Source organism: Pempheris klunzingeri, chromosome 3 (assembly GCF_042242105.1).
Source record: "Pempheris klunzingeri isolate RE-2024b chromosome 3, fPemKlu1.hap1, whole genome shotgun sequence".
NCBI lineage: Eukaryota > Metazoa > Chordata > Actinopteri > Acropomatiformes > Pempheridae > Pempheris > Pempheris klunzingeri.
This window is the reverse complement of record NC_092014.1, coordinates 21,518,115-21,542,635: the sequence shown is the minus strand read 5'-3', so window position 1 is coordinate 21,542,635 and position 24,521 is coordinate 21,518,115. Positions and strand designations below refer to the sequence as shown.

The 24,521-nt window shown below is 41.9% G+C and overlaps 3 protein-coding genes across 3 annotated transcripts in view; all 3 read left to right on the top strand.

The window, feature by feature from the left end:
* Positions 1 to 30: 30 nt before the first annotated feature.
* On the top strand, positions 31 to 5,034 carry sirt7 (sirtuin 7). Its single transcript, XM_070828548.1, has 10 exons — positions 31 to 179; positions 316 to 453; positions 1,365 to 1,469; positions 1,546 to 1,616; positions 1,722 to 1,794; positions 1,898 to 1,996; positions 2,197 to 2,433; positions 2,679 to 2,759; positions 2,841 to 2,947; positions 3,257 to 5,034. Exons 1-10 carry the CDS (start codon positions 75 to 77, stop codon positions 3,459 to 3,461), a joined length of 1,221 nt encoding a protein of 406 aa, XP_070684649.1. The 5' UTR covers positions 31 to 74; the 3' UTR covers positions 3,462 to 5,034.
* A 678-nt stretch (positions 5,035 to 5,712) lies between these two features.
* pcyt2 (phosphate cytidylyltransferase 2, ethanolamine) lies at positions 5,713 to 16,494 on the top strand. The gene is made up of 12 exons (XM_070828551.1): positions 5,713 to 5,993; positions 9,755 to 9,843; positions 11,589 to 11,750; positions 11,843 to 11,994; positions 12,222 to 12,263; positions 12,426 to 12,564; positions 12,671 to 12,753; positions 13,057 to 13,134; positions 13,556 to 13,621; positions 14,351 to 14,416; positions 14,918 to 15,006; positions 15,130 to 16,494. The coding sequence occupies exons 1-12, from the start codon at positions 5,869 to 5,871 to the stop codon at positions 15,245 to 15,247; spliced, it is 1,209 nt and encodes a 402-aa protein (XP_070684652.1). The 5' UTR covers positions 5,713 to 5,868; the 3' UTR covers positions 15,248 to 16,494.
* Positions 16,495 to 17,724: 1,230 nt separating this feature from the next.
* The window catches only part of gnav1 (guanine nucleotide binding protein (G protein) alpha v1), a 28,089-nt gene continuing 21,292 nt past the window's right edge, over positions 17,725 to 24,521 (top strand). The window contains exons 1-2 of the mRNA XM_070856532.1: positions 17,725 to 18,213; positions 18,454 to 18,545. Of these exons, the coding sequence (XP_070712633.1) occupies positions 18,087 to 18,213; positions 18,454 to 18,545 (219 nt within the window). The 5' untranslated portion in view covers positions 17,725 to 18,086. The remainder of the gene's footprint in view (positions 18,214 to 18,453; positions 18,546 to 24,521) is intronic.

Genomic DNA, 24,521 nt, shown 5'->3' with positions numbered 1-24,521 from the left:
TGTCGTTCGTTTGTCTGTGGTGCTATGAGCTGTGTTGTGAATATTTAGCTTTTCCTCGGCTGGTCTAAAAGAGGATGGAAGACGGGGCAGACACTGGTGTTTCCTCCCGGGCGAAGAGGAAAGCGTTGGAAAAGGCCAAAATACTTGAACGGGAAAGCGAGAGGAAGATATTTAGACTGGTGAGACGAGGAAACGGCACATTTGCAGCCTGTGTTTCCAGCTAGCTGGCTAGTTGTAGACCAAGCTAGCTGGCTAAATGGCAGCTGATTGCTGTGCTTGTAGTCTGACCACGTTTGTCTGTCCTGTTACCTGAAGGTGGGCCGGGTCCTGAAGAAACCTGAGGCCGAGCGGTCGGAGGAGGAGGCCGCTGTGTTGCTGCTGCACAGAGAGACTGTGGAGGAGCTCTGCAAGAGACAAGTCCGCAGGAATGTGCTCAAGAGGAAGCAGGAGGAGGTGAGACTGCCGGGCCCACTCAGTGCTGTTAAAGAGCCAACTGGCTGGCTGGGATTTCACCTGTAGTGGGTTATAATAAGATGAGACTGATTAAGGTTGAATCACAATTTTATCTCAGTGGCCAGCACATGAATAGGAATATGAAACACCTGCACACAAGTACGTAAAAGTATTGAAATACCATACACTGTAAAATATACTTAATTACAAGTCCTGCGTTCAAGATTTTACTGAAGTAGAGGTAATACAATCAGAAAACTGAAAGCATCAAAGGTTAAACTGCTCCACATGCAGAAAGGCCTCTTTCACTGTTGCATATTATGAATTATATGATTGTATTATTTTATTATTACTAGTGCCTCAATATGTAAACATCATTTCAATGCTGTTAAGAGGCCAGATGGAGCTAAATCTGTTGTAGGCTGATGATAAACATTATTTTAGAAGCTCATTTAATGTTCCTGTTCATGTGTCAGATAAATGTAGGTGAGTAAATAGAGTGGAGTACATGGATTAAGTAGTAATGGTTGTAATTGTACTAAGTTACTCTCCACCACTGACTAAATCTTTTTACCCCACACTATATAAGTATACATTAGAGGTATTGCCTGATTAAGCTGCTTGGATTCCACAGGGGGGAAATGGATGAATGAAATTGACCTGAAACATTACTAAAGATATTTTAGTATTCTTTTTTTTTTAAAAAAAACTTTAAAAATTCAAGGCATATATATTCAGGAACCCCAAAAAATGAATCTTGTTTTCTACCTCTGTTGTCACCGTCCACAGATCCATGAGAAATATCAAAGCATAATGGGTGGATTGCACTGAAAAACAATGGAGGAGGCGCTACTTAGATCTGCGTGCATTTGTGAACTTAGAACACTGTGTTTGTCCTGTACTCTCTGCAGGTGTTTGATGATGCTGACGAGCTGAAAAGTAAGGTCAGGCAGCTCGCTGTGGCAGTCAAACAAGCGAAACACCTGGTGATTTACACCGGAGCCGGTATTAGTACGGTACGCCAAACTCTGCATCTCCAGTTTCCTTTTTCTGTTTAAACTTTCACAGGACTGATGATGTCTGTCCTTTCAGGCAGCCTCTATTCCAGACTACAGAGGCCCTAATGGGGTGTGGACACAGCTACAGAAGGGGCGGACAGTCAGGTGAGACATGTCGTGTTTGCCCTGATGCAATATTGAACCTGCTTTCTTTTGAAGTGAAGTAAACTCCACCTTCAATTATCCTTACCATTTTCTCTTAACAAACAGTTCGTCTGACCTGAGTAAAGCTGAGCCGACTCTCACGCATATGTGCATCAGGATGCTACATAAGGAGAAGCTGGTAATGAGAGACCGTGACAAACAGCTCACACTGGTAGATGCACCACTGGTATTGTCACATTCTTTTATTTACATATACTGTACTTGTGTGTTTGTCTGTGAAGGTAACGCATGTTGTTTCTCAAAACTGTGATGGACTTCACTTGCGTAGTGGTCTACCCAGACATGCCCTGTCTGAGCTTCATGGAAACATGTTTATTGAGGTGAGACACACACATTTTTTTATTTTTTCAGCCACTGACACTCAGAGCTGTTGTCCTCTGCCTCTTTTAAGTACTATTATTAACTATTTTTAAAACAGTCAATGTATAAATAACAGGATATCTCTACAAATAGACACACTGTGTGTACATTTTGTTTGTTTGTTTGTTTGTTTGATAACACACTATTATCTCATCCCCAGGTGTGTACATCCTGTTCCCCTGTGAGGGAGTACGTGCGTTTATTTGACGTGACGGAGCGGACCTCGCTGCACAGACATGGGACCGGTCGCAGGTGCAGCCACTGTGGCTCCGAACTCAGGGACACTATAGTGCACTTCGGGGAACGTGGGACCCTGGAGCAACCTCTCAACTGGAAGGGAGCTGCAGAGGCTGCTGAGATGGCAGATGTTATCCTGTGTTTAGGCTCCAGTCTGAAGGTAGATTATCATGTTTACAATTGAGTTTATGGATCGTAATAATCACAATATCGACTTCATTCCAAAGTTGGTCCTTTAATGTAGCTATTTACATGGACTGGATCATTATTGTAATACACACAGTACTGTGAATAATAAATATTATTACAGTGCAATTTCACAGTCTTGTCATTAGGTTAATAGAACTACTATGTAAACACAATTATTAACACGTACAATGATATATTCTATAAAATTTGTTGTAGGTGCTGAAGAAATATGCCTGTCTGTGGTCCATGAACAGACCTGCAAACAAAAGGCCCAAACTCTACATTGTCAACCTCCAGGTATGCTTAGCTTTGACATTTTAAGCGAATAAGATGGTCTGGTTGTTCAGTAGCTGACCTGTGGCTCTGCTTCTGTTCTAGTGGACACCAAAAGACGATCTGGCTGTGCTGAAAATACATGGCAAGTGTGACGATGTCATGAGCGTCCTAATGGAGGAGCTGAACGCTCAGACTCCTGTGTATGACCGGTAAGGACCATATCAAGGAATTACACCCAATACACACACCAAAACTCAGCCTCATTAATGTAAAATTAGCAGTTCAAATAGACTGTTATAGCAATGGATACAAACATGCAAGTCCCCTGTTTCTTTCAGAGTTACATCTGTATAATAAAAAAAAGATTTAAGGGTCTGATAATGATTTCAAATACATCATTTATGCTTTGTAAAATCCACTACTATCATTGAATATCCACAGACACAGTCACACATAGAAAATAGAGAAAGAAGTCATTTTGACTCCATGCTCAGTTTCTCTGATCGTGTCTCAATCAGGACAAAGGATCCCATCTTCAGTCTAGCCACACCTCTGCAGCCGGAGGAGGTCAACAGTCGTACTCGTGCTGTCATAGCTCCCCCTGATGGGCAGGAGGGTTGTTTACCTGGCCCTGGGCAGCAGGCAGAACCAGCCACAGCTGTGCAGGGCGGCTGGTTTGGACGAGGCTACGGCAAAGGGAGGAAGAAGAAAAAAGCTGCATGATGGGGGGAACTTTGTAAAGACAAACAGTGCCAACAAGTATGATCAGTCGTAATGGTGGATTCAAATTTCAGTCTTATGAAGAGGATGAGTTGGACTTTTAACTTTTAGGGTGCTGTTATGCATTGCCATCATTATGCCTGGTGCTTTGTGTGTGTAAGAGTGAGTGAGTGAGAGTAGGGAGTATTTGCCACTTTGCACCATGAACATATCATTTTATACAACACACAGTTCTTATTAACAGCAAGATCTAAAAGTAGCTTTGCTACTTTTACAGCGGCTAAACTAGCTGTGTTAATAGAGCTGAGTATTAGCCTAGTGAGGCTAGCAGAGCCTGTAAGATAAAGTGTGAATGAGGAAAAGCAAGAAAAGTTTCACTGTCAAACCTTGTACACTTACCAAGTGGCAGAAAAATGACACTTGGAGTCTCAATATGTGGTGTTAGCTGCCATCAGTCACCATGGATTTAAAAGCATGAATAAGTCCCAAGAATGTTTAGAAAGTGTTCCTGCAGCTTTACCTACAGTATTTCTCTGCAGCCCCACTGCATGCTCAGTATATCATAAACACTCCTGTTTTCAACAACAGTTTATACAGCCACAACTGAAATCTGCAGGTGGTTAATGATCCTCAGATGATGAGACCTTCTGTCTTGTTCTTACACTGCTAAGTGTGTATTTTGCAGAGCTGATAATTGGTGCATTACAGTAACAAACTTAATGCACGACATGCTGCTGGTTTGAGCATCAGCTAGATGTAAAAGGCCATTGGAATACTGCTGTCTAGAGTGTAAACGACAGCATACATGCTCATGGCACATAGTAGCTGTCTTGGAACACAAGTGATTTGGTGTTTATACAGTTAGTAGTAACAAAACAACAGCAGCATACCAATGGCCAATCTGTGCTGCCACAGATTTCACTGAGACAAGATTTAAAATGATTGAGTGGGTTAAACATTTTGTTGTATAGAGCAAAATATATTTTTGTAGACTTTTTCAGACATCTAACACTTGCATTGTTAAATGTACTTTTTTAACATATCTTATTTGTGTTGTTTATTTTAACAGTATTTTTGTTTACTTAACTTATTTCCTGAACTCACAGTTGACCTTCACTCTGCTGTCAGCTATCCTCAGGTTTTCAGGCTACGGAGTACAACTACTACTGTACCTTGGTTTACTGAAGTTGTTGAATTTGCCTATGTTTACATTTTTATGTCAACTTCTCTGCAGATGATGCAGAGACTCTGCTGCTGTCACTTTTTTTTTGGCTAATTTTGGAATTTTTACTTAAACTTTGATTACTTCTTGTTGTGTTCTGTTACTGTTTACTTAACTAATTGGAAATGGTGTTTCTTAATTTGTCTCAGGAAGATCCAGTATTACTAATAATCTCATCCTGTATACCATTAAAATGTAAGATGTTGTACTGTAAAAGGTCAGACTAGTTCTGATCAGCAAGTGTTCAGCATTCCTAAAAGTCAAACCAGTGATAAAACTGGATGTGAAGACTCCTTGTATTTCATTATATTTTGGGAAAAAAAAGAGGTGATAATAAAGTGTTCATTGTTATTATGTGTCAATATTTATCTGCATTTTCATTATACTGGCCCTTGCTTTAATTAGGTGATTATTAATAATGTAGTTGATTGATGGATTGTTTTATATTGGGTCACATTTAATTTGATCAATTTAAAATAGATTTCCAATTGCAACATAGATTAGGTGACTTGTGACCTGTGTGATTCGTTCAACAGCAACTCACTCCCACAGGCATCACATTGTGATTTTGATAAATAATTAACTTTCTAGCATTTATGTGTTTATCCAAGTACCCAAATCCAAAAATAAAAAGTTGTACTTCTAAAATATAAAATGGCTCTTTACTAGTTAAAGCGCTGCATTCAAGACTGAATCAAGTTGGTCACATAAAAAAGATTCTCCTTGAGTAGAAAGCAAAAGTATTGTAAAATCTTGATCTGCAAAATAATTGTACGGGAAATGTCAGATTACATTGAAGTGGAGTAAAAAAAACACTTTCTAAAATGTGGTGGAGTGAAAGAAAACAAACACTCAACGTGTATCAGCATTGGAGTAGATGAGAACAGTAGAACCTGAGTAAACGCACCCGTCGCGTTCCATTCCTGTATCAGTCTTTTTATAGGCTGTCTCTGGTCACGTGACAGGGGTGGTGTGCAATGTGTGCGTCAGAGGATTCGTTCGATGTGACGTAGTGTTGGAGGCGTTGGCCGCGCGGTGTCAGTTCACCTCGTACCGTTAAACCGGAGAAGAAGAAGAAGTAGACGTCCTTTAAAACAAGCTTTGGGAGAGCCACGTTCCACCGAGCCAAATACTTTCACTTCTGCTTTTTTTTTTTTAAATATTACTTCGTTGTCTGAACTTGTCGAAATGATCAAAAACGGTCACTACACCACCAGCGACCAACGGGACGAAGCCGGCTGCAGTAAGCCGGCGGACTCAGGGTGCAGTCCGGAGAAACGGAAGCGCGTCGTCCGGTTGTGGTGTGACGGCTGGTGAGTCTCTGTGCCCGCCACTGACTTACTGTCTGTGCCGGTTTATTAAACTCACTCCCACAGATTGTTGTCAAACATGCGGTCATTCTGTGCTACATATCAGGAACCAGTGGCGGAGCTCCACGCTAATGCTAGCTAGCTAAGCTACTTACTTTTAGCAGTTAGTAACTTAGCAACAGGATCATTGACACCGTGAAGCGGTGTTTCCCTGGTTGTCACGGTGGCTAGAACGGTGTGAACGAGGATTACAGTCTGAAGGTGTTAATGTTTCACGATGTGGATCTTCACAAAACACAACAACAAAACAAATGACATGATACCTTGCATCTGATGCTGTGTCCTCAATACTGCCATTTACCAGGTCCCTAATGCCATCCACCGACGAGTATTGTTTTCTGTAATAAATGTTTTTACTTTACTTGTCTGTTTTATAAAGAACATAGTTCAGGGGACTAGCTATGCAATACTGCGATGGTTCTATGAGCAGGAACAGAAAGTGTAAAAAATATTGCAGTTGCCAGCATGTTAACACTCACTGATCAGAGAGGGAGACTGCAAAAATGTTTGAAGCAGGTGGGACTGGTAGTTTAAAAGTCAGCCGTCTTTTACCTCGGGTCGATGATGGACAGTCTTTCTCATAACTGCAAGACACATACATGCATAACGTTATATACACATGTTGGATCAACGCAGCTTGTAAAGGTATATAGCTGACCTGAAATAAACACTATTTCTATCATTGGAAATGGTTTTGGACCTTATTTATATGGCCGCATTCATGGGGCACATGAGCAAATATGTAATGTGTATCCCTGCCAGACATGGTAGTATCGCTTGCGCTACCGTATTATTAACGTTTAATAGCAGACATGGGAGGACAGATTACTGGAATAACGAAAAAGATGCCAAATAGGTGGCTAAAAGGCTGGGTTGTTTTAGCTAGCTTGTTGTTGATGCAAGCCATAGGTTTTTGCCTGTTGCCACGGAAACGTTCACTAGCTTGTTTTTGCTAGGTTAGCTAAATTTAGCTGACCTGCCTAGACATCAGCATTAGGCCACTGAGTTGTTGCAGTGACACCACTAACACTTACTTATCAAGAAGGAAAAGGGCAACCTCTTCATCGCTCTTCATCTCTTTACTCTCCCGCAGCTCTCGCCATCTAGAAAATGCCTTACCGATGTTGACCCTGCTCTGATCTCTCTTTTTATTTAGCACTCTCTTTTTCTCTCTCAGCTCCGCCAAGGTTCTCCGTTTTTTCACTTGTTTTGCAGTATACGCCGTTGTAGGCAAAGGGGGTATAGGGAATTTTTCAGTAGATGCCATAGCTCTACATGTAATATATGCACGTGAATTACCGAGTCTAGCAGAGATGAAGGAGCCATAGAACCCGGAAGACCATTGTTTGTGCAGGGTCGCTGTGATTGGCTAGTTAGGTGCTAGATAACTCTGATTGGATGTTTGATTCAGACCAGGTCCAGTTTTTAAAAAGACCAACTACAAATGGGCAAGTTCTCACAGATCCTTCAATTAGATATTATTAGTGACATGCAATGGTCAAAATTAGTTATTTCAACCAAAATTTTAATAAAATATCATTTCCTACTGCAACTTTATTGGCGTTTATAACAGTTGCCCTCGTTAGTTATAACTCATGTGGCTTTCTCTCAAAATTACCTAATGGTCGGGTGTTTTCTCATTACATAAACTATATTCTCATTTCTTTAATCTATACTAGCAGCCCAACCCACTTTATTCAGGCAGCAGTTATTAATGTGAATGTTTTTAACAAGCTCTATGGTTACATCCATTCTTTTTTATTCAGAAAACTAAGTGTGTAATGTTCCCCTAGTGCACTGGCTGCAGTCATATACTTATATCAGTTTTAATAGCATGGGGTAAGTTAGGGACAAGGTCCTCTCTCTTCACAGTTTCATAACTTCACAGTTAAGACTGAGGTTATGAGTGATATTTTAAATGTGTGTGTGTATGAAACTATATCTAGACAGAACTGAAACTAAAAGGTTAGATAGGACCTAACTGACTGACTTCTAATGTGCAATGCATGAATTCTTTCGTGGACTCACATGGACTCCTGTGCACAGAAGTGGCTGGGTGGTGATAGCTAGTTTGACATGGCCCATCTCATGTGGTGGTTATAAATAACTTAACATAGTGAACATGACGTTCAGTTTGATGCAAAAGCGACATGTTGGTGTGGTGGGCAGGGGTTCCCACTTGTTTGGGGGGGTTAGAAAGAAATGTAAGTGAAGTAAAAATGAAATAGTATAGACTAGTTATTTTGCAACAGTTAATGTTAAGTGTCAAAAAAAAAAAACAAATAGATACCCAGCAGTTTTTTTAACAACTGTAAAACAAACCAGACAAATAACCACACTATACAATTGTACAACTAGGCATCACTTCACTATATTTACTTTGTCTGTCTTGGCACACTAAAACTGTCCTGAATTTGTGACTCAGGACTGCTAACACTGATCTGCACATACATCACACTGAAGAAGATGAATTTAGATCAGTGAGCAAAGTGTCTAACAGATCCTGACCAGGAGAGGTGAAGGATGTTGGGGGATTATTGTGAAGGAAGTTCAAGACTAGCAGCTTGTGGTAAAGTTGTTATAGAGGAGAGGTCTGCTGACTTTGAGTACAGTCTGTGGCAGGTGAGGTCTTTTAGTAAAGTTTAGTTTAGTAGAAATAAACTCCAGTACGTACAGAAATGTTAGCAGAATGGTCTTGAAAGGACAGAAAGTGAAATTAAACTGTAAATGAAACATAACAGGTTTGAATCTCTGGATCAACTGGGGAAAAAGGGAAAGTCACATTACGAGGTACTTATTTCACATTAATCTGAAAATGTACCATATAGCTATTCAGCTATTTTCAAGTTATTCCTCCACTATGAATAGTCACAGTGAGGGTCAGTTTAACTTATTCTATGTTCAGTCATATTAGTTATAGTTATTTGAGATACCTGAAATTAACACAGATGTAAAAGTGTAACATGAATCCAGTCTTGCTAATAAATGATTTACTTGTAATGCTGCTCAGTCTGAGACAGAACTGGATGGACAGAGATGTGAGTGTTTTGAATCTGTGGAATGTGAAGCTGCAGGGTGCTGAACGAAAGCACATTTTCATCAAAACTTGAACAAACTTAACCGGAACAGAGCAACATCCGAGCACTTAAGAAGTAAAGGAAAATGAAATGAATAAAACTAGAAATGGCTTTATTTCTTTTTTTCTTTTGGTTAAAACCAACTAAGACTTTGAATATGTTGGAATGAGGGAAGAGCACTTGCATTAACAAGCCAGTACCAGTAAAACATGAGCTGTACAAGCTCTGAATGGCAGAAAGCAAACAAACACTGACATGTTGTACTTGTAGTATCTCGGATCATTACCTTTCTCCCACTAACCTTTATCATTTTCACTCACCATATTAAAAGGTCTGTCAGTCCATGTTGTGTGATATAACCTGTTTCACTAAGAGTGCATGTGTTCACAGCACAGATCACACACTGCGCAAGGTCACAGTTAACAATTAACAGATAATTAGATAATAAGAAGTTAATGTTGAACAATAAACCAAGCAGAGTTGGACAGTAAAAGGTCTTCTGCAAACGTGGCTCTGAAAGACATTTAAAAGACGGTGATGGCCTGTGTAATGTTTTGTTTGAGTGCTCACACTGTTTATTGTTTTCCATGCTGGCGACGCTGTCGTCTCTTGTTTCTGTCTCTGCAGTTACGACATGGTGCACTACGGTCACTCCAACCAGCTGCGGCAGGCCAAAGGCATGGGAGATTACCTCATAGTCGGAGTGCATACAGATGGTAAGACTGCCACTGGCACACAGACACACATTCTGATCTGGATATTTCTGTGAAATCAATATCATCATATCTTTGTGGCACAAGGCTACACATTAACCCTTGTTTACTGCAGAGAAAAACTGAGCTAATCTGAGTTGGAATCATGAAAACTCTTTACAGCCAAATGCAAATGTTTACATTTCTAAGGACACCTTTTTAATGCAGTGTAGGATGCAAGACACAAATATTTATATGGCTGCACGGCCTGTTTACTTTGCTTGAAGTGAGAAGACAAAGGAAATAAAACGCTAAAACTCAATGAATATGTTCAGGGGAGGGATGAAGTTAAAGTCCCCGTCCAGTGCAAAGAAACACAAAACAACAACAATCAAGTATATCCATGAACATCAGACAACAAGACGAGGTAAACAAGAATAACAAGATCAGTAGAAGACAAAGGGGATAACAAGAGAAATGAAAAATAAATGACATTTGCTGTTAACTAGCATACAGCCAGCTCAACTAGTTTACTTTGTGTTGCAGTAGCTTTTTCTATGAGAAACATTTTCGAGGACTCAACAACAACAAATAATCAGTATGATGACGCATGTTGTTCATTTGTTAACGTTATTTGCTGTCTTCACTAAACCAGATGATTTTACTTTGCTGGTCTGGAAGCTGATTTGTCAAGACAGAGTAAATCACCAAACTACATAATATATAATACATTTTATTGATAATGTGATTTGTAATAATTAGCTTGATAAGCCCATGTCTGTAAAACTGGACTGTGTATTATAGTGTAATGAATCAGATCAGTCTCCACTTTGAATCTGCTTTGGATGAAGAAATTAGAACACTTTGAACAGCCACCCTCAGACAGCTTCTGTTATGAGGTCGTAATGGAGCTGGAGCACTTCCTCACTGCTGAAACGCATCGAGCAAGACAAGGCATGTTTATTTGTATAGTACCTTTGAACAACAAGGCAATTCAAAGTGCTTTACATAAGATAAAGCAAAGTAAACCAGAATAAGATAAAAAATACAGTGTAGCTACAGCTGCAAGCTAAATAGTCCTAAGATTAACTTAATAAAATGCAGCGGCAAACATGAATGTTTTAAAAGCTGATTTAAAATAGAGTTAGAGGGTAGAAGTGGGGCAAGGTCCCTGTCTGCCCTCACCATCTTCTCTCCTGTATGTGCTGACGCCAGGCAGATTTGCTTGGTGTTGATTTGATGCAGCAGTGCAGCTTAGTGGCACCCACTGACATCACATCCAGTTCCTTAATCTCTGATCTGATAAAAATATCCCTAAGAGGGGAGCTCTCCTAATGGGAGACCTAGCCAGGCAGGAGAGAGGGAAGTGTGGAGAGTGGAGGAATTAAGAGACTGATCCATGAGCTGGTTATTAACACGCTGACGTTGAGGCCGTCATGTTGTGTCAGAGTGTTTTATCTTAGCCCGGTCTTTGGCTGTTGCAAGCTGAACCAGAAATGGTCCATCGGTACTTAAACTCCAGGTCTGCCCTGCACGTGACTCCACTGATTTTGTTTCATTGATTCTTAGGAATGCTAGGGTGTCATTTAGAAACACCTGTCCATTTATGTCCTGTCCAGATTGATTCTGATGAACTCATCAGAGTGAGTGAGAGGTTACAGAAAACCGCCTTATATTGTATTGAGGCAGGGAGCAGGGCCTCAGGGCCAATATATATGTTAGTGATGTGCCAATAATAACAATGGATTACCTCTCTACTTCTCTCAAAGCTGAGATCTCCAAGCACAAGGGTCCCCCGGTCTTCACTCAGGTAGAACGCTACAAGATGGTCCGGGCCATCAAGTGGGTGGATGAGATAGTAGAAGGAGCACCCTACGTCACCACCCTGGAGACTCTGGACAAGTACAACTGTGACTTCTGCGTGCACGGAGGTGAGCCAGTAGAGGTCCACTCTCGCACAAACACACAAAGTCTTGAAGAGGCCTCCAGATGTGATGACGTTAACGTTGTTTATGTCTCCCAGATGACATCACGCTGACTGTAGACGGTAAGGACACATATGACGAGGTGAAGCGTGCAGGCCGTTACCGGGAATGTAGACGCACACAGGGTGTCTCCACCACTGACCTGGTGGGACGAATGCTTCTCATGACCAAAGCCCATCACAGCAACATGGTGAGTTAAGCTTAACACAAAGGGTTCCATCAGTAGGTTTTTATTTAATGTTCAGAGTTAGATTTCACCCACTGATGGCTGGTCGGGTCGTACGGTGCTTTATTTAGATGTGTGTATTTAATAAGCAGCAGTGGCAGTTATGCATGTGCTTCTAGAGCTAGTCCTGACATGGTTACATGTTTGTTTTGGTTTTGGTGCCATCTTTTCCTCTCTAATGATGTTTGCAGGATAACCCAGATTACCAGCAGCATACAGACAACTTTGGAAAAGTGAGTAACAAATGGGTTTCATTTTAGTGGAACCTCCTCACTTGAATTAAATGTCATTTTAAAGGATATCTGTTGTCAGTGGATTATCTCTCCCACTTAGCCTGTATTACATATACACACATACAAACCAGTGAAATGCTTCTGTCTTCTGTTGTGTTCAAGGGTCCTAAAGGCCACAGTCCCTGGACAGGAGTGTCTCAGTTCCTCCAGACGTCCCAGAAGATCATCCAGTTTGCCTCAGGAAAGGAGCCTCAGCCCGGCGACACCATCATCTATGTGGCGGGGGCGTTCGACCTGTTCCGTATCCTAATCAGGCAGAAATTACCAGAATTTCGCCGTGAACGCTGGAAGTCATGTCTGTGGTGCATGAGGTTTTTGCTTTTGCCTTGACCACAAATTCTTTGCAGACATTGGCCACGTTGACTTCTTAGAGATGGTCTACAGGCAGGCGGAGAGGCCCTACGTCATAGTAGGTCTGCACTTTGACCAGGTACGCCTGAATACAGACATGCGCTCACACACATCCCAGCAAAACATTCACACAAGAGTGAGATATGTAGCCCTCCTGCTCTGTCAGAAGTTTTCAGGAGAAACATTTGGACCAAGTTAATGCAAGAGGGACTCAGACTTATGGTTAGACAAGAAAGAGTTTACAGTGTCAATGGTGTAGGAAAGTGAGGTCACATTACTTTTAAATTTGCTATAGTTTGTGCTTTTGATTACGTGTGGTGAATAAAATATCTAAAGAGTGAATATGTAAAACTACTAAATGTTTTTTTTTCATTCTCTTCAGGAAGTGAACCGGTACAAGGGGAAGAACTATCCAATCATGAACATCCATGAGAGAACGCTTAGTGTCCTGGCCTGTCGGGTGAGTTCTCTCTCTCTCACACACACACACACACACACACACACACACACACACACACACACACACACACACACACACACACACACACACACACACACACACACAAAACTCAAAATGTTCAGCACAGTTGGATGTATTTACAGCTTGAATACTCACAGCGCTGCGAGCTGAACTTGGCTCTGTTCCCTCCTTTCCCGCTGATCAACTATCAGACGACAACAATGAGTCTCTGTTCCCCCACCTGCACTGTGTTTGTAATGCTCTCATTAGTCGGTTTAACTTGAACACAAACACAATCCTACTGCTGTGCTCTGCCATCAGTTTTATTCAGTGTCTGATGACGAGGTACACAAACAGGGAAAACACCTTGAGCTGTCTTGTATCTAAAAAGTAAGCTTGTCTTTTTTTGTGTCGTCTGTAGTATGTGTCAGAGGTGGTGATCGGTGCACCATACGCAGTGGGCAAAGACCTGCTTGATCATTTTAAGGTGAGTTGCTTTTGTATGTATGTATTTTACATCCGATCATGTGTTTTCCTTTATTTAGACCTTTATTTAACCAGGATGGTCCCTTCAGTTTGAAACTCAAGAGAGTGCTGGCCAAAATAGCAGCTTCATTATTTTACACTAAAAGTCCATCCACAACTTTATGTTCATGACAAAAATCAAAGAAATGGAAAACGGGTCTTGTTCCTAAATTAATCAGCCAGCTTTAATAAGCTCCAGTATGAAATCTCATTATCTAATGAAGGAAAGTATTTCAACTTTCTGTTCTGTTAGTCTTGGAATAAGAGACATAAATTAGTTAAGTTAGAAGTGACTGGAATTAAAACTAGTGTCAGTGACAGTGTAGGCAATAGATCACTGTGTGGTTGCTGCATTCGAAAGATTCTCCCCAAATTAATTTGTAAACTATTGAAAGGGCCCTTTACTGAACCATGTGGCGCCCCCTTGTGTACAGTTGAAGTATCAGAAGAAATGCCATCATCTTCAGCTCTGTCACTCTGTAGGTAGTTAAAGAATCAATATCACAGCTCTTGTCTTTAAATGCTGAAGAGAAGCCTTAGATAAATGAATGAAGTGCTGCTCCATATTTACCTAATATGCTACCTAAAGTGCCACATCAAAGACTAGTATCTAGTGAGTATAATACAGATAAATATATTGCTAGAATGTCATTTATATCAGTTTAACAGGCTGGTTTGTGTAACTGTGCAGGTGGACATGGTGTGTCATGGCAAGACTGAAGTGTTTCCAGACAAGGATGGGTCAGACCCCTACGCTGTGAGTACAGAGTCCTCACAGCTCTGATCAACGTGCTGCAGCACCTGCCAGACCATACTGCATGTAGATGTTACATGTGTTTATATTTGAGATCATTTAAGGTCAAAAGTAACTGAACTGAATACCCAAACCACACTGTTGATGTGGCTTTGCCTTTCGTTAGCTTTTAGCGGTGTGGTAATGGGAGACGTGTGTCCTGGTCCTGGTCACTCTGAAGCCTTCACCTGGTCCATTATCTTCTCATACTGGGACACCTTGTCGTACATACATCACTTACTTATCTGGCTGCTCTGTGTGTATCTGTGGTTGCCCTCAGGGAGGCACTATAGTGTGTATTTGTCTGTGTGTAACGTACAATAACTGGAAGTTATTGCTCCATTCTGGCTCATTAACATGGCTCTGACTGGCTCAAGGCTGGACATCATCCTTCACAAGAGGGGAACTTGTGGGGGACTTTGTCCTTGTGTCAGTTTGATAAATCAGCTCGTGTTCTGCCCTCAGGAGCCAAAGAAGAGAGGGATATTCAGGACCATCGACAGTGGGAACAATCTCACCACTGATGACATTGTCCAGAGGATCATTGAAAACAGGTCAGGGGCGTCCTCATCATCTTCATCTGCATTTTATTTCTCTCAGTAAAGGTGATTTTGACACTTAAAAATTTTTAAATGTTTTTATCTCAAATGTATTCATGACTTCTCGTGTGTTTCCAGGCTGCAGTTTGAAGCCAGAAACCAAAAGAAGGAGGCCAAGGAGATGGCGGTGATTGAGGCGATGAAGAAGAGAGAGCAGGAGGAGCAGAGTGAACCTTCAGTCCAGGCTGCTCACTAGTGAGACCTCAGACATGAATCTGTGTCTAATTAACTCCTCGTAGTTCACGCAGCTTCAAGAGGGTGGACCGAAGTGACCCAGACGGACAGTCCATGTTGCCCCAAACTGGGTCTGGCTGGGTGAAACGACCCCGGGGTGGGGTCAGTAAGTCTCTACGGGGTGCAGATTCCTGCTTTAAATATTTGGTGAGGCAGTGTGTGTGTCCACGCTGCTGGGTTTGCTTCTCTCTGTCTTCATGTGTACAGACTCCTCCAGCCTAATGGGATTAGAACAGATCCGTCTTGACAAGAACACAAAGAATCAAAATACGTAACACAAACTGAGATTTAACCCTCGAAATCCCTTTTAAACCTCTCGTCCACCACAGAGAACTTTTAGAATATCCTGTCATGTATTGTTTTTGCCCATGAAATCGCACACTGCGTCTTCCTGTGTACATGTAGAAGTGGTATGTTAAGCTTCTAATAAGCCATAACTTATTGACAAATGTTAGCGTCCTTGTCAGTTGCATTTTTAGATTTTTAATCAGTTTTTAATGATCAGTCTTAGAAGTGTCATCAGTAATCTTGAATATAGTTTGATTTTAATAGAAAATGTACATTTATTTTAACTAATTATTTCAAATCTAGAAATCAGTCTTTTCATCCATCCTGAAAAATACATTACGGTGTTAAATGATCTATGAAATTTTCCTTTGATTTGAACAGTGGATTTTAACTACCTGAATTTGCTGTGTGTGTGTGTGTGTGTGTGTGTGTGTGTGTGCGTGTGTGGGTGTGTGCGTGAGAGACAGAGAGAGATAAAGAATGTGACTGTTAGCGCTGTAAAGGACAGTAGTGCCTCATTCCTAAAGCTTTAATTGATTTAAGGGTTGTGAATTATGTCAAGTCTAAACTATAGAGTGTCTCTGCAGCTGTGGGTAAAGTGGTCTGTTTTTCTTCAGCCTGCTTTCAAGTAATGTCCACTAGAACTTCCTCTTTTCTCTCTTACAAGACGATCCAAGAACTCAATGTAAATATCTGGGACCTGATATCACTGTCACTCTTCTTCTACAAACTTCTATAGGTTGTTGAAGGTCACGGTTTTTCCTGCGTGGAGGTGAATTGTTAATGTTTGTGAGACTGTGTGTTTCTATGGGCGAAATGAGTAAGCTTCTAAATATGAGATGGTGGGAGTTTTCACAACCTTTCAATCACTATACTGCAATGTGCAAATTTCCTTTTTTAATAAATAAACTGGTGATATGGCTTCTGATGTCTGTTTTACAGCAGCAGTGTATGGTGCGCAGCCTGATGACAGAGATCTTTGTTGGATCAGCACATACTCACGGCTCGCTGAGTCAGTGAAATGAGGCCACAGCCGCTCAGAAACGGCTAAACCCGAGCGGTCCTGTCCCATTCACACTGCTCTCTGATTTGAACAAAAACTGCAAACTGTCGCCTCATTACAAACACAAAGAGCCTTTAATCCGCCGACCCGGAGGAGCTTCTTCCTATCACTCAGCCCAGGGCCACGACAGACCACAGGCCTCTATCTGGGACCTGACTTACACACACTGAGACATCACGATCTCACTCTACACATACATCTACTCTGAGCAGATCTTCTTTAGTTTGCTTTTTAGTGAATGAAATAGTGAAGATAAACATTTAGAGACCTCTCAGGGGCCCAGAGGAGAGCCATGTGCCAAACACTGCAGCAGCTGGACGTGTCTGCAAGTGTTTTTTTTTCTTTCTATCCATGTGTGGGGTTGGACATTCTGCTGTCAGATTAACGAGAGAGCAATTAAATGTTGTTTTGGTAAATCATTTTTATTTGGTGCAGTGGTTCCAAAAAGATAAAGGGTCAGCAGAGGATCGAAGGAATAAGAAAGAAAAATGTATTACAGAAAATTGTTCTTACTTTCTTAAATTATTTTCTGATTTATGCTTGAAATGTTCTCACCTCTTCAGGCCTCTGAAAAAAAAAATCTTGTCTCACTGTCTGCTCACTGTCTGATAGGTTTGCTGCAGGACAAGTTCAGTCCTTATCACTCTCGTTACTGTGAGCTTGTGGTCACATCACACACTGTAAATCCCAGCATAGTTTTGCGCATCTAAAACCTGCCAGCTGCCATCAGTCACCTGTGTGGGTGTGCAGGAGCCTTAGTCAATAACAGTGCATCATCATATTGTATAGACTTTTCTGTATAATCAAAGTGACAAAGTAACTGACAAAAATGTACTCAGCTACTCTCCACTGCTGCAGTTCCAACATGGATATAAAAGTGTGTTTATGTCGTTTTCGGAGCGCACGCACACACACACACACACACACACACACACACACACACACACACACACACACACACACACACAGGTAAAATACATGGAAGCGCGCACTCAGCAGTTTTGTCCCCTGCACGTCACTTCCCAGGGAAGTCCAAAAGTTTTCCATCCTCAGTGGGAGGAGGCGCTTTCAGGATTATCTGGGGTCTTTGCCAAGGCGGTAGGGCAGATTTTGAACCGCACTGGCGCACGGTGACATAATAGTTTGGTGTTTGCACGTCCGAAAAGAGTCGCTGAAAAGTTACCACCCATTAAAAGCTGAAGAAAGAAATACTTGGAGCGATGCGTAAAATCAGTGCAGTCCAGACTGTTTGACGCACAACTCCTGCGGGTTTGAAGGATGTTTCGGAGATGGCCTGGGCTTTTTTTCGCCTTTTCACCACAGTAACCCTGCAGTTTGGAGAGCTCGCAGCATGCAGCTCGTAGAAACAAACTCGGGCTGATCCCAGTCTGGACTCCCTGCTTTTGTTTTCCTCTCAGGCCGGGCTCGGGGAGGAGATGAGTTGCTCAGGATGGGACTGTGCCTCGGAAGCGAAGTCACAGAGGAGAAGAAGGCGAAGATACACAGCGCCAAGATAGACAGAGACCTGTACGAGTGCGCCAAGCGGGAGATGAATGTGGTCAAAATACTCCTTCTAGGTGAGACTGACGCCTGAACATCATTTCCCATTGGATGACATGATAAAAGCCCTTATGAAGGTCCACAGGCTGGAGAGTTTTGGTTGAGACAGACTCACAAGTCCTCCTGTTGAACTGAAACCACTGCTCATTTAAAAATAAAACTTGACCACAGATGAAAAGCTGCAAGTTTATTTATGTTTTATCTCTTAATCCGTGAGCTAAAGACCCAGTTTAACCAGCATTTCTGACCTCCTCCAGGTGCAGCAGAGAGCGGTAAAAGCACTTTGGTCAAACAGATGAAGATCATCCACAGCAGTGGATTCACCAAGCAGGAGCTCACCAGCTTCAAGGTGGGAAACACACACACACACACACACACACACACACACACACACACACACACACACACACACACACACACACACACACACACACACACACTCGATCAGACTACAGCCTTGTTCACCATGCCTGATGCTCTCATTAGATAACAGCCTATTAGCATACAGTGGGCTCGGTGTCGTGGTTTCCAGCAGAAGAGAGTTGGATAACAACCACATTTGTCTCCTGCCTTATAAACGGAAGTGGCAGAAAACTAAGAAATGACTTAAAGTCGTCAGTGAGGAAGCCAAGAGGTCTGTTAGAACTGCAGGCACGACTAAACTGAAAGTTAGACAGCATCAAAGATGGGGAAGCAGCGATGGAGCTGGACAGAGATGAGAGGGAAAGCGAGGCGATGGTTGGTTCCTGTGGGGGACTGAGGCTTCTAGTGATGCCCAGGGTCACATCCAAGTTGGTATGCAGTGGTTTGGCTCGCATCTGCTTTTCCTTCTGTGTGTGTGTGTGTGTGTGTGTATCCGTGTGTGTGTGCCAAATTCCTACACTGTATGAGGGGCTGGGATGGTGTGGGGGAATGGAAATGGTTCAACACACACACACACACACCAGTTTCACACCATCAGCTTGTTTTTACTGAAGGCTTATCTTCTTCCACATCCTCCTTCTTTACCCTCTTCCCATATTTTTTACTACTCTCCTCTCTCTCTCCCACTGCCTCCTTGTTTCTGTGATGCATATACATAATGAGTATGTGATGACAGAAAATGGATTTCTGTGTTTTCCTCGCACTTCAGATACCTGCTCTGTGATAATAACAGCACTTTTACTGGGCAAACTTCATAGATGAAGATGGTGGAGTTTGAGCCCACCGAAGCACAATTCACACTCTTTTTTTAGCCTGAAAACAAGCTCCACTCCACAGTGTGTGTGTCTGTGTGTGTGTGTGTGTGTTGGCATGTGTGTGTGTGAAACTGTCTCATGTGAAACAGATAATATCTATGCCCTGGAAATATGCAAAACACTGTCAAACTCTGTTAAGACTTTGGCAGTTGCTCATGGGCCAGTATTATGAACACACACACTGATATGACTTATGAGGGTCCCAGTTGTTTGTACAGGCAGCTGGGATATTTGGATGCATTCCTAGATATTAAAGACGCCTCAGCCCCTTCTCTGCACTCCTCTCCTTCTGCTGCCTCTCACGTCAAGTCACCTCGTCTGCAGTTCAACACAAGCGTCTTACTTTCTGTTATTGGACAGGGCTGGAGAGAGAAAGAGGACCCCCGAGCAGGTTTATTTATTTATGTTTTTATCAGTTTGAGCAGGGCTGGATATCAAACACTCCAAGAGCTGTCAAGTACCAAAAGTTGGCATCTAAAGTCTGGTCACATTAACATTAATTTCCTGATTTAGATTAAAAAAATGAACCATTCGAGGCCGTGTTATTATCAGGCAAAGTTCTTGTGTGGCTGCTTTTGTTCAGACAGCATTTAATATTTGAACATTTTCATCAATTGAATAATAACATGTTAACATTAAATGACGTATTGTTTTAATATCGCTACAGAAACTCAGGTTCAATACGGTCACTGCATCAAACTAGAGTCTACAGCCACAGTGCCAATGACAAACGCTCACAGTGACAATGCTAACTAATGTTAACCGTGTTCACCACATTAGTTCAGCTAGTTGGCATGTTAACTTTTACTAACTGGCACTAAACACAAAGAACAGCTGAGGGGGGTTTTTGGACAAAATGGATTTTTGTTTACCTGATGATGGTGCCAGATTAGGTGAGGGAGTCTCCAAAGTGATTACAATTCATCCCCATAACCTGCAGCGCCTTAATATGTAGTTACATGCAGAAACATAATGTGATAAAGTAAAAAAGAAGAATGAAAAGCAGAACCAGGTCTTTCCTGCTTTTCTCTATGCACAACAGATTTTAGAACCTCTTTAAGTTTCATTTATACATGTATTTAATCAGTAAACAGGAATATTTCACATGCATCAATACGTGTTTAATACCAGTAGTCAACTCTCTTTTGTTATCCCTGCTGTCAGTTGGGCTCGCCTTTGTTCTCAGGTGACACCCTTATTTTCAAGTGGAAAAATGACACTAACCCACTGACGTGCCCCTCCCCTCCCTGACCATCCCAGCCTCCCACAGCAAACACAGACACGCCCTCCCCTGCACACACACACACACACACACACACTCACAGTTACATATATGAGCTCATCATTCCTTATCAGGCCTGTGTGTGTATTGTTCCACACGTGTTTGTTACTGTCTGTGTGTGTGTGTGTGTGTGTGTGTGTGTGTGTGTGTGTGTCTACCTGTGCAGTAGCAAACATCTCGACCCTGCGGTGAACCGGACAGGTTATCCCTTCTCCTTCTCTCAAATTTCCCCCAAAGGCACAGGGAGAAAACCATCTCTTTATTTCTCAGTCTGGCTTTTTGTGGTCCTGCCAGCCAGGCTTGTATTGCATTAGGATCATGGCAGCACAGCCAGTTTGAGAGAAATAAGGGGAGGAAAGGTAGGAAGGGGGCTCCTCTTTGTCTCATCGCTCCTTTATTTGCAGCCCGAGGCCATGGTGCTGTTTTTACTAAGGATAGGCTGATGGACTGAGCTTTTTCCCTTCATTCTCGTCCAGTTCACACAACTCTGTGTCAACAGAAGTGATGCTTTGTGTGTGTGTGTGTGTGTGTGTGTGTGTGTGTGTGTGTGTGTGTGTGTGTGTGTGTGTGTGTGTGTGTGTGTGTGTGTGTGTGTGTGTGTGTGTGTGTGTGTGTGTGTGTGTGTGTGTGTGTTGGCGTGGCAGTGGATAACATTTATTAACTGAATTTGTATTTTTCAGGCTGGAATGTCTTTGTTGATTCAGGTGTTTGTTTCTGGAAAAATGCAATGAATCTGTGAGCCTTTTCACCTGGTGGATTGTGAAATCAGTAGAGCCTAAAACCTACAAACACACACACACACACACACACACACACACACACACACACATACTTAGTTACACAATGTTAGCAGAACAGTCTGTAGTTAATGATTAACTATTGGGCTGCCACCAGTTCAGCTGCATTCTTTGTGGTTGTTTTTTTGTACTGAATGCTGTGACACAAGACATTACACTGTTGTCCTGTGGGAGTTGTGATATCTCCACTGGCATACTGTGTGCAACAAAGCTCCCACAATGCTTTTAACTGTGGTGGTGATGGCGCTCACCACCACAGCAGGAAAGAAATGTTTGGAAAGTGTGAGAGATTTGTGTTTGCTGGGCTTCCTTTCATGGTGTCTTTTTACCCTATACTTTTCCAGAGAGTTGACGTAAAGCTGATTGTGGATTCAGATTACCATACAATAACACACCTGTGGCCCTAGGCTGTGTGTGTGTGTGTGTGTGTGTGTGTGTGTGTGTGTAGGCATGCATTGATCAGGTAGAAATGAAAGAATGGCACAGTGTTTGTCTATTAGAAGTAATGCAGCCATTCTGTGGAGTGTGTTACAGGCTTGGTGTTTTGCTGCCACACAAATGTTACTAAATGTTCCACATTGAGAGAAGAAACGGCTACATGTTTGTTTTGTCCATACATAAAGTGTCTGGTGTTGGAGGGGGTTTAGCCCTCCTCTCTTTGTGCCTCCCACCTTTACCATCAACACTAAACTATAAGCCTTGAGGCAGAGAGGGAGGAACTTGGAAACAATTGATAAAGAAGACAAAGGCGGAGGGAGGGGGAAGGAAGGAAGGAAGGAAAAAGAATATTTCAACTGAAGTCAGAGACGAAAGAACAACAACTGGATCAGAGACATGAGAGCAGCAGTAATTTCATTTGTTGTGAATCCAGGGTTTGGACAGACCTGTACAATACAATGTTATTTAATAAATCAAAAAAATGCTGCCTTTACGGTGCTCAGAAATGTATCATGTGTATGGTTGAGATCCCACTCATACAAAGTGGTATTGTATAAAGCCTTGAAAGTTTAGAATATGCTGCATTTTTACTGTAAAGTTAGGAATGTGATAATGCTTGATTGATCTGGTGTTCTATCTGCACAGCCATTCATGTAAAACAAAATTCATTTATTATTTCAAATGAAACGAGCCTGTCGTTATATTTGTTTTGTTGTCCTCTGGCAGCTCACACCAGATGCAGAGCGGACCGGAGCTAGGTTGACTGACGTGGGCACTGAACAGGGGTTGTCTATCCGTTATGCTCTGGGTCTGGTGTAAAACTGAAAGTCACAGGGTGACCATCGGCTCTCAGAATGTGTGTGCGTCCTCTGATTTTCGACTTGTGCGTCTATGCATACTGATGGAAACTAGCCAAATATTGTACCGGCATTGAATCATTAAATAATGACAATCAAAAAATACAACGCATGGTAATATAAGCAGCTGGTAAGAGAAATAAAGCGGATTTAAAGGAATTCTGTAAACCTTTTTCTATGAACAGTTTGGATGTGAAGTTAAAGGTTTGAAGAGTCTAGACATTTTTGGTTTAGGTACCTTGAAAGTGCTTGAATTTGACTCTTAGAAAGCAGTATGAACCCTTTAAACACATTTGTCTACAGAACTACAAGCGAAGTGTATCAGGAAGGTGCAAAAGCGTTTTTTTCAAATGATTTCTTTACAAATGTGTTAAAAGCATTTTCTTCCTCATAAAACAAAGATAGAAACCAGGCAAATTTCATAGGGAAATTTGGGCATGGTTGTGTTCTGCATTTCCCGTTTGTTTGTGTGTGTGCATGTGAGTCCTCATTTAGGTGCACAAGATGCAAATGAAACAGGGACCCACTCATACAAACATAAAGAATTCTGTAAAATGTCAACCGTGTATGCATGCTAGCAAAGCGACAAGCTGAATACTATTCAGTCAAGTTTAGAATTACACACAGGTATGCCAGCAGCATGGCTCTAGAGGTGCTGCTGTTGGTTGGTCGGCCAGTCCTCCGTTTTGGTCCAGACTGAAATATCTCAACAATTCCAAGAGGGATCAGCACAACATTTTGTACAGACAGTCTTGGTCCCCAGAGGATTAACCCTAATGACTTTGGTGATCTCTTGCAACAACAGCAGGTTAAAATGTTTGGCTTTAGCGAAATATCGTATGGATTGCTATGAAATTCAGTATGCATGTTCGTAGTACTGACTGACAGATGCCACATCAACAATAGTAACTGTAGCCAGAGATGTACTTCTCACACCTCAAGACTGCCATCAGCCCTATATCACCATCTGCCTGATTTTTAGTGATGTTAATGGCCATAAAACATAAGCTGCACCAACTACACCAACTGCACGATAAGGATCTGGTATTTATTGTTCCTAAGACTATAAGAATGTATCATTATTATTATTATTATTATGTAAGAAATTTAGCACAATATTAAATTGTGTATTTGAGCAGATGACAGCGATGGTGAGGCCGAGGGAGACAAACACACAAAGCAGCTTATTTCTGACACAAATCAATGCAGCGCTGTCACCAAAGGTTCTCCTGAAAGAGACTAATTTGTCCCTAATGCCGTGGCGTCAGCGGCCCTCAGCCCAGCTCTCGTCACAAGATGAAGCCCCGTCACCTCACTGAGTTATCTCCCCTCGCACATTTCAGTGGGAGAGCAGCACATCTCAATCTGGACAGAGAAACACACGCACAAAGAAGAGCGACCAGACTGTGATAGAATCGTGATGGAATGTGAAGCTTATCTTTAGCTGGCAGGAGAGTGACGGAGAGTGTAATACACACACACACACACACACACACACACCAGCTCTCTGCAGGAGTTGCTCTGCTCAGTCACTAAAGTCTCAAAGTTTCCAGTGTTACAATAAGAAATAAGAATAAGAAATTTGCCACAAGACAAACTGAAGTGAGTACTTAGTAAAGGCAACAATATCCAATGCTGTTGGAGCGTGTTATATTTTGGTGTCATGTGACACATCAGGCTTTTGTCTGAATTTTTGTTTTGTCCCGCAGTCAC

Coding starts and splice junctions, on each gene's coding strand:
- pcyt2 (XM_070828551.1), top strand. CDS start 5,869: ATGATCAAAAACGGTCACTACACCACCAGCGACCAACGGGACGAAGCC. Junction 5,994..9,754: donor CGGTTGTGGTGTGACGGCTG/GTGAGTCTCTGT, acceptor CTGTCTCTGCAG/TTACGACATGGTGCACTACG. Junction 15,007..15,129: donor CAGAGGATCATTGAAAACAG/GTCAGGGGCGTC, acceptor GTGTGTTTCCAG/GCTGCAGTTTGAAGCCAGAA.
- sirt7 (XM_070828548.1), top strand. CDS start 75: ATGGAAGACGGGGCAGACACTGGTGTTTCCTCCCGGGCGAAGAGGAAA. Junction 454..1,364: donor TCAAGAGGAAGCAGGAGGAG/GTGAGACTGCCG, acceptor TACTCTCTGCAG/GTGTTTGATGATGCTGACGA. Junction 1,997..2,196: donor ATGGAAACATGTTTATTGAG/GTGAGACACACA, acceptor TCTCATCCCCAG/GTGTGTACATCCTGTTCCCC.